The sequence below is a fragment of the Mustela erminea genome, chromosome 6, assembly GCF_009829155.1.
Source record: "Mustela erminea isolate mMusErm1 chromosome 6, mMusErm1.Pri, whole genome shotgun sequence".
In the NCBI taxonomy this organism is placed as follows: Eukaryota; Metazoa; Chordata; class Mammalia; order Carnivora; family Mustelidae; genus Mustela; species Mustela erminea.
The window spans coordinates 66,606,077-66,620,997 of record NC_045619.1 but is presented as its reverse complement, the minus strand read 5'-3'; the positions used below and the strand labels follow the sequence as shown (position 1 = coordinate 66,620,997).

General features: G+C 40.5%; 1 protein-coding gene across 15 annotated transcripts in view; it reads left to right on the top strand.

Annotated features, from left to right (window-relative positions):
- The window catches only part of PPFIBP1 (PPFIA binding protein 1), a 176,647-nt gene that overhangs the window by 123,358 nt on the left and 38,368 nt on the right, over positions 1-14,921 (top strand). For all 15 annotated transcript variants that reach the window (XM_032347574.1, XM_032347572.1, XM_032347571.1 and 12 more), the window contains 4 exons: positions 894-1,102; positions 9,407-9,493; positions 10,421-10,534; positions 11,460-11,591. In XM_032347574.1, the coding sequence (XP_032203465.1) occupies positions 894-1,102; positions 9,407-9,493; positions 10,421-10,534; positions 11,460-11,591 (542 nt within the window). The remainder of the gene's footprint in view (positions 1-893; positions 1,103-9,406; positions 9,494-10,420; positions 10,535-11,459; positions 11,592-14,921) is intronic.

Below are 14,921 nucleotides of genomic sequence, written 5' to 3'. Positions count from 1 at the left end.
CTATGGTTGGAATTGATCAAGCTGTGTGGCAACTGGAGAGAGAATTTACACATTGGTTCACACTTTTCTTCCCTTTATAAGACCCTCAGATTAATGAGGTGGTAGTCAAAATATCATAATTATTGACACTTAAAGTTAGTGCTTATAATTAATATGTATATTTGATAGACAAGAAAATAAAAATCAAAGAGATGAAGAGGTATATATGAGTGATTTCTGAGCAGGCAATGGGTTAGTTATGTACATTCAAGTCATAAAACGCTTTCCCTTATAAGTAATAGGGAAAGAAAGGCTGTAAAACTATTTTTTTAAAGCTGATATTAGCAAGAGTTTTTGATGCTAGGCTGCAAACAAAATCATGGGAGAAAATGTTAACACACACACACTCGTGTACATACACACAAATGTATACATGTAATTCATTGAAATTAACCGGAAGCCGGTCCTGTTACCCTTGACATTATGCTATGCGGTTTCCACCAAATTGTGCAACTTCTTTTACAGGGAATTTCTCAAATTATGGTACCTAAATTTATATTTTTGGGAGTACTTGGCTCTATCCACACTGATCTCTACCTTCTTAGCCCTTATTTCCATGAGGTCAGCACATCTTTCACCAAAGTCCATTCATTATATTCTTACTGTAATACACAGTTGACGTCCTTGTTAGGTATTTGGTGATTGATATTTACCATCAATTATATGGATTTTATTTTTGCACCAGATCACTATGACTTGGAGAGATTCGCACGACTCCTTTATTTTCTTTTCCTTTTTGCTTATTTTGATTATTCCTCACTGTGACTGGACTTGCTTGCCACCCTCAGCTTTAGGACATTATGTAATATAAACCCTGTTGTTCTCGCTGTGATTTTTTTTTTTTTTTAACTTAGGTTCTAAGGCCCTGGAATATTCCAATGGAATTTTTGATTGCCAGTCTCCCACCTCCCCGGGATTCATGGGAAGCCTGCGAGCTCTGCACCTTGTGGAAGACCTGCGTGGCTTGTTGGAGGTGATGGACACAGATGAGAAGGAAGGTTTGAGATGCCAGATCCCAGATTCAACAGCGGAAACACTCGTCAAATGGCTTCAGAGTCAAATGGTAGATAATGGCACATTACAGATCCTGCGCTCAGAATCTCTTGTGGCTTATTCCAAAATTTAGAACACAGAGTAGCTGATTAGAGCAACAACAACAAAAAAGTACAGGGCAGCAGGTTCACTGTGATTTTTATCCCTTAATGCATCCCAGTTCCCTTTAAGGATAATGTTAGTGTACATTTCGTGGGCTCCAGCCCACCACCTGATTTTGCCTCTGAAGGTGGACTCGCTTTCTTGGATGACCTGCTGTGGCCTAGAACAAATAGTCCTGTAAAGGAAAGAACCTTGCACGTAATAGATGCTTTCTCAGTACTATTGGAAAATTTACTGTAAAAGGACCAAGAGCAATTCACATAGGAAGCAGAGTGAATAGAACCTCCAAAGGCAGCGAGGCGGAGGTCTGCAGTATCTGATAGGAAGTGCCATCCATCTAGTGATCTGCGGGGGTCATGTCAGTTCTAGGGTATGAGGGAAGCTGTAGAATTGGGCTTCCAATGGCGTTCTTCCTGGAACAGTGAAGCCCCTTTCTAGGCATCCGTCTCAAAAACGGATGGCATGGCGGATCTGCCCTTTCCCTGAACACATTGGTATATACCATGGTTTTAATACATTTGGAACAAATAAAATCTAAAGAATGCCACTAAAAATATTGAGAGAAGAAGATAGAAAAAGTGTTCTTTCTGTAATACGAGTAATGCCACTGAACTATATGCTTAAGAATGGTAAAAGTGACAAATTTTCTGGGTGTATCTTACCACCACCCAAAATGAGAACATTAATACTGTGATAAAACTGATGGTTGGATTGTATCTTGGCATTTCCCAATGCAGGTGCTGGAGACAGCAGACCTGAATTTCAATTTTGGGGCTGATTCTTAGAAGCTTGCATGATTTGGGGGAGATTTTTTAAGCTGTTTGTCTCGTTTCCTCGTTTGTGAAACGGGGGCAACAGCTTCTGCCGCACGGGAGTGTGAGTCCCGGGAGTGAACTTATGAGTGCTTGTCGGTGCGCCTGGTAGACGAGTCGAAAATACAACACTGAAGAGATTGTAGAGAATGGAGGGGAAACTACGGGATCCATCTGCAAAGAGGGAAAGAAAGTGTTGGCTCCAGTTCCGTGTTACTCCTACATGGTTCACTTTTTTACAAGAGTACAGACATTTTTCAGACTATGGAGAAGCTTTTACAATATTTTAGAAACTTATTATCAGTTACATAATTAAGATTTCATTTATGTTTAATGATAGCCACCTTGGGAGTCCATGTCCTTAAGACTGATACCGATCTTCTCATTAATGCCACTGGCCCTTTGCAGTTCTAATTACTTTGTCTGGGCCAGGAGACCCCCTGGTTTCCTGTCGGGTGTCGTGTCTTCCTTCCCTACTGATTTCTGCTGCCTGTGTCATTCTTTCATATGATCAGAAGCTGGTTGAGAAGAAAGAAAATAGTCACATTAATAGTTTGTTACTTGTGAGGGGATATTAAATCACTAAGAATGAATTTGTTTGAATAAAGTAGCTATAGCTGTAACCCTCTAAACACTGACAAGTTTAAGACTCCGAAGTTCCTCTCCTGTGGTTAAAACAAAACAAAAACCCAAATCTGTTGAGTATGCCGTATTTGGTCAAGTACTGAGATAGAAGTATTATCCTGTTAATAGAGATATTAATGGTGGAGAATTACATGCTTTATCAAGCTCTAAGTTCAAGAGGGCAAACAGAAAAATATGTCAAATTATTTGAGCCAAGCAAGCAGTTTCTGTTTGCTTTAGGTCTAACTCTATGAGTTGCCTAGAACATTCATACTATGCTTTTCCCAATAGAAGACGTTGAGGATCATGACCTTGATCAGGGCATAAAATCCCACAAGTGACCAGTTACTTAGCAGCTTTAGTATGAGGCATTCACAAAATCAGCAGAAATGACAAAAGTGCAGTTTTCGACAAAGTGAGTGGAACTGCGATGATAGAACTTCAAATTGGCACCGTGGCCGATAAGATAAATTGAAGTGTGCCTCACTGGCTTCTGACCTGATAAGTCACAATACATTTCCATCGTATTCCTACATTTAAAAAATAGGTCCTATTAATTGCAAGTGTATCTTCTAAAAACGTTTTTAGAACAAGTTTCATAAAAATAAAAATACTCATGACTTCAGACGTGGGGCACATTCTCTCCAGTCCCTGACTCTCTGCCACATGACCCATTCTAGGCCTGCCGTCCCCAGAATCCCCCACTGCTCTCTGCCCAGCTTCCCTTTTCATGTGTGTCTCCAGGGAATGTTGTTCCAGCTTTGGCAAACAAGGCCCATCTTAAGATTGGGTCACAGGGTCACAGATCATCTGAGTTCGGCAGTGTCTCACTGAGACATCCTAGCTCACGTGAAAGCTTCTCACCCCCAGAACACTTGTTTCTTGCTCCCGTTGGCTATTGAGTGAAGAAGATGTGTTCTCTTTCTGGAAAATAAACACTGAGAAAAATTACAACCCAGAAATAAAAGCCATATTTCTGATTTTGACCACATCTGCTCTCTTGACTTGGAAAGTACAGGAGGTACTCAGGCTTATCCTGAGCTTCGGGCTTTGATGCACTTTCTGGCGACTTTGAATAAACAGGCATCTTTTTCTAGGAGAGGGTCACGAGTGGGCTTTTTGGGTGTAATGCTGTATATGTGAGATGGATTTCTCCCTTTGGATTTCTTTTTGAGCAGACCTGATGAGATTTTGGGAGAAATATCTTCCTGGAAAGATTGTCCGTATTGCCTCGGGTTCGTATTTATTTTTTAGAGTCATAACACAAATTTCAGAGGAGACAATAAATGGGGTGTTTCAAGATTGATGGAGGCAGACCTGCTAGTACATAGCGTCATCAGCCAATCAGTGGGGACACTCCAGTGGGGACGCTCCAGTGGCTCCCAGTGGCAGTGGTGTTGCCCTGAGATCATTATGCACTGAGAGCCTCACCGCCCTGATTCTATCACACTTGGAGAATGGACAGGGGAGTGGAGTATTGTTGCCTGGTGGTTTGACTTCCAGTGCTCTTGCCATCACGTTCATTTATTCTTTGGAAAACAGTGTATGAGATTCCTTCTTGTGCTGGTAGGCCCTGGTGAAATGTGACTGTGGTGTTCGTGGCCTTCCTGTCTTTCTCCGTTTCTCCTCCTATTCCAGTATCTGGTAGAGAGCAGGCAAACAAATGTCTGCACGCAGCGGTAGAGAGGTAATGCTGGTTAGGGTGCACGAGACCCTGGTGTGAGAGGGTTCTTTGAGTGGCTGGAGATTAAATTTAACCAAAGGAGATTTAGAGGGCTGCGCCTTCCTTTTTTTTCCTTGATACAGAATTTTGAAAAATGTCATCATGAAATAAAAAACTGGATGGCAGTTTCTAAAACTAATTTAAAAAATAAGTGTATTGAGGGGCGCCTGAATGGCTCAGTGGTTTAAGCCTCTGCCTTTGGCTCAGATCATGATCTTAGGGTCCTGGGATCAAGCCCCACATTGGGCTCTCTGCACAGTGGGGAGACTGCTTCCTCCTCTCTCTCTGCCTGCCTCTCTGCCTTACTTGTGATCTCTCTCTCTGTGTCAAATAAATAAATAAAATCTTAAAAAAAAATAAGTATTGACTTTGGTGGAGACTGTGTATCTGTGTGTGTGTGTGTGTGTGTGTGTGTTTGTGTTTGTGTGTGTGTCTGTGTTATAGCAGCAGTCCAACTGTTTCTTAACATTTGTTGTCCTTATAAAATGGAACTGATTTTCTTTTCCACGTTGTCATTTAGCTACTCAGCACTCTGATTTGGGAATGTTCTATTCAAACTGAGTTCTATGTTACAACAGAAGTTAAGTGTAATTGTGGCAAATCACTGCTTGCTTGTTGGTTTGGGATTTAGACAGGACAGCAGAGCTCTGGAAAGAACAAAGCAAAACGAAGCTGGGGAGAGAGGGGAGTCAACTGGAGACCAGTGCAAACCAACAGAACTAAGAAAATTAAAGGAAAATATAGCACGATGCTTTAAGTGAAAATAGCAGGCAAAACATTCCTGCCTACCTTGAAGTAGTAACCGTTGATATTGTTGTGTGATGGGTACTTAAGGTCTCTACTTTCAGATACAAATGAAATTTTGTATAATAAAACAGTTTTTGAAAAGGAGGCATGGGAAGCAAGATGCTAACATTTATTACATCTTTATACTTGATCGTGGGTCTACTTGACCATTAAAAGGAAAATAATATAAATAGAAGAGCTTCTATCTAGATGACTGTGGGTGAGGTATATTGTGCCTTTAGCATTATATGGAGCATCTGCTCCATGAATTCAGACAACTCATATTCCCAGGGGTGGTTGCTGGCTAACTTTGGGATTCTATAATTCTGTAAGGAATAGAGCCATTTAGACATTTTACCCGTCGTGCCAGGAATATCCGGCAAACACCACAAGTTCCTTAATTAAAGTATCACTGTTGCATTCGAGCTGGATCCCTTGCCTTGCTTTTCCCTCCCAAGTGTCCCATACCCTCCTCCACACGCACTGTTAGTTGGCTACAATACTATTGAAATCCCCAAGCTGATGCTGATTTTGACTTAAACTTTCAGTTGCATCGAATGTGGTCAGGATGGAGTTGCATCATGAGTGAAAGTAGGAAGAGTTATTTTGAAGGCATCTCTGGGATTTTGAGTAAAGTAATTTGAGCTGGTGTTCAGTGCTTTGGATGTCAAATAGACTCAACAAGAGTTGATACTCAATGTATTTTTAATTCTCTGCCCATGATTTTATAAGAATCTTGGGAGAATCAAAAGAAATGTAAGGTAGTTTTGCCTTGAGGGACCATTAAGGAGAATAAGTGACCAACTCTTGTAAGGTCATGAGGAAGCCATCCATGGCAGAATATGGTGAAAAGCTAAGTGGTGAAGGACAAGACAAGACAGAGAAGGGAAACCAGTGTAGGGGCAGAAGAGAGTATGGCATAAGGTAAGAAGGAGGAGGTGAGAACTGGCTAAGAAAAATGGATTTGTAGAGGCCGAGAGGAATGATGAGTGAGTATAGTGGTGGACACACAGCCTTGGAGTAGATGTTGGAATGGCTAGTGGAAGAAAGTTCACTAGGAGGAAGAAACTGAGAATAGTATGGGTAGAGGTGGTAATTGTAAGTCTCAGGGAAGCAGGAAATTAAGAATCCAAAGGTTATGTGGAATAATGAGCTTTGAAGTAAGACTCAATTCCCCCAAGATGGCGGAAGAAAGGGAAGATGTCGGAGGCCATATATACTCTGCTTTGGAGAAGATAGTATGTAAGGGAGTTCATGCAAGATAGTCTCAAGTATAGTCCATTAAAAAGGCTCCGAAAACACCTCCTAAACATGGTAGCAAGAGGGAGTACAGGCTTCAGGTCAACCACGGAGTGAGAAGTGAGAGGGCCAACTTGCAACCAAGTGTTCATTCATCCTGTATTCATCTGATGGTTATTGAACACCTATCATTCGTTATTCATTCCATAGTCATTTGGTTTGAACTCACTGTGTGCCAGGTGCAAAGGCAGACCTACTCACAAAGAAGGCAGTTTGTTGGAAGAGGGGAACATATATGTAGCCACGTCTAACCTCATCTGTTCAGTGTGTTGCCTGCCACGATGAGGATTCCACGATCTGGAATCTCTAACTGGCATATGAGTGAACAGGTAACTCAAGGAACACTTCACAGGCCAAGCCCGGGTTGAGCTGGACTTTACAGAGCGAGGAAAGATGAGGAAAGGGTGGGAAATACGGCCCGCGCCAAAGGAATAGAATTCGAGAGTGCATGCCACGTGGGGAGGTTTTGAGTGATCAGGTTGGTAAAGCTTGGGAGTTGGAGGAAAAATAGAGGTGGTAAGGTATTTGCCTAATGGAATTTACCTCCTGCAAGGATTCTTATGTCAAAGGTAACAGAATTGGCAGAAATAGAAATAAATGTGTGAAGAGACTAGACTTTCACCTGCTTGACTAGGTCAACGCACTCCTTTAAAAGTATTTAACTACTCCATTGGTGATTCTTAACTTTGGCTTTGTTTTGCTGTGGTGACCTGTGGTCTTTTAAAAAAAGAACTCTTCTAGCATTATGAGCTCTTGTAAATATCACTAGTCTGGAGAAGTGTGAGTATGTATGCTCATAGTGAGTCAGTTTTTAGTATTTTGATTCTAAGATCATTTTGTGATACTGATTTTGGAACATCTGATTTCCATTTCAAATGCAGTAGCTTCGTGAAACCCTTCTAGAACTTGCTATAGCAGCATTTCTAATCTTTCCATCGGAAGAAATAACAACTTTTGCTTTTTATCCTCAGTGAACAGAAACCCTTTTTTTTTTCTACCTCATGAAATGTATCTGTTTATAAAAGCACATGGGGTTTTAAAAGCAGATGCCTGCTAACATTCATCATCAGAATGAGGAATTCAAAGCTGTAGAAGGCCAGTCTGAGTACTGCTTCAGATTGAGAACGTGTATCATACATCCTGGCTCTGTTCCAAAAAACTGTCCTTAAGAAATTATGTAAATTTCATTTTCATGGCAGTCCCTGGGGTTGGAAGTCTTTCAGGCCACAACTTGTAATTGTATTTGGATACTTCGGTTTACAATATGAACAGAATTATGCAGTGGTTATAGGGCAGGTATGTGGTCAAGCTGATGTTAAAAAACTTTATCCACTCTAAATACATGTTGCAGCCTTCCTCAATTAGCTTCTGATTCTTTTGTGGCCTCATGGGCAATGTATCCAGTGCATCTAAGTTTTTAGAAGCAACATGCTGCAATTTCCTTTTTTGTTAGCATGGGCATGTACGTGTGTGTGTGCATGCGCTCAACACATGCCTTTTATTACTTCCAGAATTTATATGGGAAACTGCATTATTTGGAAAGGTAGTATAAGAATACCAGTTAATTCTGGAAAATAATAGATGTCACATCTGCTGTGTCCTTGGACGATAAGGTTGAGTTTGTGTTTCTCTGGTTTAAACCTGAAGTTATTTGCTCTTTTTTTTTTATGATTTTATTTATTTCAGAGAGAGAAAAAATGAGAGAGAGCATGCACAGGGAGGAGAGGCAGAAGCAGACTCCCTGCTGAGCAGGGAGCCTGATGTAGGACTCCATCCCAGGACCCTGGGATCATGACCTGAGCCTGCCAGGCGCCCCTGAAGTTATTTGCTTTCTTGATTGACCTCTGGATGGCCCTATCTAACTAATTTGAGCTCCAGTGGCTTTTATTTCTGTTGTAGTTGAATGAGGAATCAGGAAATTCTATTGGGATTACCCGTCATATGATTATGAGCTACTTGCATGAGATAACAAGGGACATATCAGATATACTGCTGTATTTCAAAATGATGTTTTTATATTGTGTGCTCTCCGTGAGCCTTTTTGTGTATCTCCTTAATGGCTTTTATATATGAGACAGCTGAGAAAAAGAAAAATGTGACTCGCTTTCCCAATCGGTGTTTCCTTCAGCATTTACACCATGCACAGACATGTCCGAATCTGATACAAACGTGCGGGGCTGGAGGGAGGTGAAGAAAGTGAGCACGAATCTAAGCAGAGCCCCAGGCCAGTGCTGTGGTTGCAGGATGATACCTGTTTCCAGGCTCTGCAGGAGCTTGGCATAACCTAATGGACTTGAGCAAAGTCACAAAGAGTGAAGTCAGGATGGGAGCTAATAAAGTTCCTGGTAAGGTGTGGATGGGGACAGTTGGGGGAAGTAGTTGTGGACTGCTTCCTAAGCTTTCAGGGGAAGGAAGAAAGGCTTCAAAGACAAAGGGAAGGCTTGCCCTGAGATTTGGTCCTGAGTAGCAGGGAGGAAGCTGATATGAGCTGCCCCCAGGGCCTCCTCTGTAAAGATAGGCATTTGCAGTTCTGGGTTTGCAACTTGGGAGGAGAGGGGAGGCACATAAGGGCAGCCCAGGACATTCCCAGTGCCCCCACCCAGAAATAGCACAGATCATTCAGGCGGCATAAGTAATTTCTGCCTGACCACACACTCGCGAAACTTTGTATGACCCAGCTATGCGTCCCTGCGAGCGAATGTTAGTAACCACTGTTCCTTTTAGGTCATGATTTTTCTGCTTGATGGGAACTTGTCTGGTTTGGTGATAACATGCCTACCATGCCCATTTTACCTATTTTGAGGCAAATGGACCAAGTTTTAGACTCGTGTTTTCTAGCAGTGGTGGCAGCAGCTGGCTGAATTCTATTCAGGTTCCTTGGATTAAGAATGTATGCCATTTTATTTGCTCACAGTCGTTTCAGTTTTAAAGAGAGTCAAGCCTTACACATACTCCTTCATCTTTTCAGACAAATGGACACCTGCCCGGAAATGGAGAGGTGTATCAAGAAAGGCTAGCACGTTTAGAGAATGATAAAGAATCTCTCGTTCTTCAGGCAAGTGATTTTTAACAATGCTATTCTTCCTCCACAACATATTTACAAAGACCATTTTAAATTGGGATGGCATATTCAGATGCTTGGGAGCCGGATTGCTGATAGAAATAAGTACGTACACACAATAGGGAGTGGTGAGGACTGTGGCAGCACCAAGGTATGCCTCCCCGGTCTAGAGTGAGCAGCCTCGGCTCCTCTGATGACAGCCACAGTGTCATCTAAGCTGACTTTCTGATCTGATCTGTCATCTTAGTTGATCTGGTGTTTTTAATTTACAGCATAAATTGCAATTTTATACCACAGATTTTCATAAACCTGAATGTTTTTGAATCTGAATCTATTTAATTTTCAATTTTAAAAATGATCCTGTGAGCTGAACAGAAGTGAGTAGTGGAGTCTGGTTTAGTGGCTAAATTTGAGTTTTCTTCTTCTTAAAGTTTTAAATGCACGACAAACATTTTTATTTTGGTATTTTGAGTTAAGTAAATTGCAGTGTATTTATGGGATTGGTGATCGTGGGGAAAGACTCACGTGTAGTCCTTGACAGCTTCTCTTTCAAACATAACTCCATTTCCTCTCTTAATCTCTAATACTACCTCCCACTCCCATTCCAACCTCCCCAAAATGATGATCTATGCACATACCCTCTCGCATAAAATGGTTGAAATGAAGTTAACCTATAACTACAAGGTATTGCATATCCCCAATCAGCCCTAACCTCCTTAAAAATTGGGAGTCTGCAGGTCAAGAAGCATCACTTAGATAGGATTGTAAAGGACTGCTGTCTTACTGACAGTTTTTTTTTTTTTTCCCTTACAACAAATGGGTAGTGACATCATTCCAGTTTTTGTTCTATTTAGAGAAATAAAGTTTGTAGTGGGACCCAAATCCTTCCTAATCTATTGCAGTATTTTGCTCTATATACAGGTAAGTGTGTTAACAGACCAGGTGGATGCTCAGGGGGAGAAGATTCGAGATTTGGAATTTTGTCTTGAAGAGCACCGGGAGAAGCTGAATGCCACAGAGGAAATGCTGCAGCAGGTATGTTCAGAAGCCGTCACTGAGGTGGGGTTTTCTTGCTCGCCTGTTTGAAGTTCTGCACTTGCTTGTTGTGTCCCCTTGGACGCAGCATTGAAGTTCATGATTCACTGAGACTGGCATATTTTAAGCAAAAACCGAGGGTAACAGGGTCTCAAAACACATGCATACCATAGAAAGTGTTCATGTAATTAGAATCTGGAATAAAATACTGATAGGATTATAGGTAGTTTTAATGTTCTTCTTTAAATTTGCATATGGTTTCCTAACCCCCAGATATGAGCATATATTTTATGATTAAGAAAAAAGATATGTACCATATGTGACTTTTACTGGGGAAAAGAAAACAAACCCAAACTTGTAATACACCACACACACACACACACACACACACACACACACAGAGTGCTCGTAGACGAGAGGACCTATAATATAGCGGGTAGGGTACGTACTGGAGGGAGACTGTTCCAGTTTGAGTCCTTGCTCTGCCACATCCTTGCTGTATGACCTTTGGTAGGTTTTCAGCCTCTCTGTTCCTCACCTTCCTCATTTGTTGAACAAAGATAATTCCTGAGTTATCTTTAGTAGGAGTTTCTGCTTTAGAAGGTTGTTTTGAGGATCGAAGCACATCAGAACAGTGCCTAACACAGAGCAACCCTGTCAGCATCAGTGTTCTCATCAGGCTTTGAAGCAGTTAAGATTTCTGCGTATCTAGAGCATGTACGTCTCCCCAGGAAGTAAGCGCACACTTAGTTCTGCTCCATGAAGGTTCACAGAAGCAGATAATTTTTTCAAATTTTATCTGTTTAGTGATTAATCTTTACCACATTCCCGACTTGATAGTTACTGCTTTGCAGGGGTAAGACACAATCATATGTGGTGATTTGTAATAAAACAGGTTTTGAGCGTATCTCTTAAATTCCAATAGGAGCTTCTGAGTAGGACATCCCTAGAAACTCAGAAGTTGGATCTGATGGCTGAAATATCTAACTTGAAGCTTAAACTGACCGCTGTGGAGAAGGATAGATTGGATTATGAAGATAGGTTCAGAGACACGGAGGTAAGTGATACCCTCCCCCGTAACATACATATGCGTGTGCGTGTGTATATGTCATACACATATTTCCAGAGCAAGTTGAAATTCCTTGTAGGCGTGAGGGGGAGGTAGTTAATTGCTACATGCTCTCGTTCATCCGTGCTCCTTTTTAGGAATAATCTTTAATTACATTGGCTTTTTTTACATTGACTTTTTAATCACTAAATGCTCATGGCAGTATTTATTGTGAGACTTTTTGTTGTTGTTCATACCTTTTTTTAAATTGTGAGACTTTTGATATGAAATTTTAATCCTTTCATTAGTCTTTAGAAAGAACTTTTCACTTTGTGACATTTGGAGCTTCTCTCTGTTCGTCTGCCTGTCTGTCCTCCTGTCCATCCGTAGTGGTTTTCTTCATTATGGAAATAATGGATTTAAGTGTATCACTTTACTAATAGCCATTTTTAAGTTGTACTGATTATTTTCTATATAATAAGTAGTTTTGAAAATATGTACAGAGAACATGCTTTTATTATATAATCATAAAAATCAGATTTTTAGAGTTTATTTAGTTTGGCCTTCTACTTTTGGTCTCTTCCACACATAAATCATACCAATTAAATAAAGCTCACTATACTTTTGTGAAATTTGGGATAGATTCTACAACTTGAAGTACCCATTTTTGTGGTTAAACATGTTTTGTTCTTTGGACTGTTTTATTGTTAATCTGGGTCTTTTATTTGCTTATTATTTGTTGTTGGGAAAAGAGAGCATATCCGTTTGAAATCTGTTTATTTGGAAAAAATTTGAAGATCTGCAGGACTCCCTTATCTCCCAGGGCATCTCTTCCTTTCTCTCTCTTTTGTTTCCTCGGTTGGAGTATGGAAAGTTGTCATACTGCATTAGAAACTGCGTCCCAAGAAGCGGAGAGGAGAGGAACTCATTTAAGTATTCTTCCCCCTCTGTTTTCTTTGCACACGTTTCTTTGAAGCCAGCTCTGTACCATCATGATAACGGGGTACCTTAGGTATGTTACTAGCTGTGGGCAAGTCCCGCATAGACTGGCTTTAGTGAGATTTACTCCATTGCTATTTTCCAAATTAAATTTTCTGCCAAAATGGAACTGTAATGGAAGGTCTTGGTGTATGTACTTCCTCAACAGCAAAAGGAAATCCCCAACTTAGTTCACGTTCAATCTTCAAAAGTTCTTTGTCAGTCACCTATATGATGAGCATGTTCCTCACTTGATTGAGGCTGGGGCTCTTAGAACAGAGCTGAGAAAGTCATCCAGTTTCTCTAAAATTGTCCCTTTTGTGCTTTCTTGAAAAAATCCATTTGGATATTTTCCTCTATTTCCTCTCTGTCGTTCCCTGACTCCACACTTGCTGCATAACATGACAGAGTTCAGTCAACAGATGGACTGCGTGCCATGGAGGTTACTCTGGTGCAGGGAAAGACGTTGCAGTGTTCTGGTCAAGAGTTGGCCCTTTCCCTTGTGTCCATAAAGCTGAGGGGGAGTCATCCTGCATGACTGGTTAATTTGGATCGGGGATGTTAACCAAGCATTGGGACTAAATAGAAGTGGATGTGTTAGGATTTTTTGGTAAGACTCCAGAGCAGTAGTCACATCTCTTGAGTTTGTCTGCGTTTTTTAAAAAAAGATTTTATTTAGTTGAGAGAAAGAGCGTGTGAGCGGGGGGAGGGGCAGGGGGAGAAGGTGAGGGAGAATCTCAAGAGACTCTGTGCTGAGCGAGGAGCCTGTCGTGGGGCTTGAACCCATAACCCTGAGCCGAAGATCAAGTCAGAGATGTAAGCGATTGAGCCACCCAGGTGCCCTGTCTGCATTTTTTTAATAAAACTTTTTTTTTTTTTTTTTCCTGATGCTTCCTTCCTTTATTCATGCATTTTCAATCATAAACAAAGTGATCCTGTCATCAGACTTTCAGTAAACTCAATCCTTGATAATTTTCTAATATATTTAACACTATTGGTAAAATACCACATGCATATCTAGAGATTATAAACTATAATCTGATCAACCTCATTACATATAACAACAAATAAAATAGTCCTCAAAATTAAAACCGAATTGAATATGCTCTTACCTATTTTTGTTCCCTTAATAAAATGTTTGGTGGGGGCGCCTGGCTGGCTCAGTCAGTAGAGCGTGCAGCTCTTTTGATTTCAGGGTCATGAGTTCAAGCCCCATATTGGGTCTGGAGCCTCCTTTAAAAACAAACAAAAGTTTCCCTGGCTGTTTCATGAATCCAAAATTCCTTAACTTTGTCTTAGAATTTTAGATTATTTGGAGATTAATTTCTAAGAAAATATTGGAGTGGGGAAGAAATACAGGCACTTCTGAAAGATTAAGGGTAAAAGTCTTGAAATCCTGGAATTTTGAAGACTTGCCTGGAATGGCTGATAGGAGATGCTTAACACTATTCAACAGTGCCCCCTTCTGGTAAGAGTACAGATGCCAGAAATTGCGTTTCTGTGGAGCCTGAAGTTTCTCAGGGAAAAGGGACTAGTAATAGGGGTTTTCTTTTTATAAAGAACTGAATTGGAAATAATTTGAATTCCATTATTTTAAAGTCTTATATTGAGCTATTTCCAGATTTTCCAGCTTGAGTGACTGTGGAAAAACAGGACTTCTTTCAGGTTGGAGATTTACATTCATACTTAGTGTTGCCAGAAGGGAAATTTGGGTAGGGTTTGTTTGTTTGTTTGTTTGTTTGTTTGTTTTTTAACAGAAAAATTATCTCAATTTATAATTGTGTTTTTTTTAGTTACTTCTTTTTGCAAGTTGTCTTTGTTTCTAAAAGAAGAGGTAAAATAAGACAATACCAAATAGGAATTCAAAGCTGCTAACCATGAAAAAGTGGCAAGATATATATTAAAAAGACCAGGAGATGAAGGAAGATCACTAAGAATTCTAGTATGCAAGAATGATTAATAAATGGGGGATAAATAAATGGGAGAAACTGACTTTTTCCTTAGACTTGAATTCCGAACCTGTAGATAAGGAATCACAGCTAAAATGTTATTAAATGATGTCAAACAGTTCCTGACCTCATTTGTGAAAGGAGGAAACAGCTGTTCCCTTTCTGAGGTACTGTATTAATAACAACTGTACTAGGGGCACCTAGGTGGCCCTGTCAGTTAAACCTCTGACTTGAATTTTGGCTCAGGTCAGAATCTCATTGAGCCTTGCCTAGGACTCCATGCTCAGCGGGAGTCTGCTTGAAACGTCTCTCCTTCTTCCCCCCTCTTTAGGAAAAAAAAAAGAAAAAATAATTATAATAATAACTAATGAGTAATTATTATATAGTACTGTTAAGTAATTTAGGAAAGGCA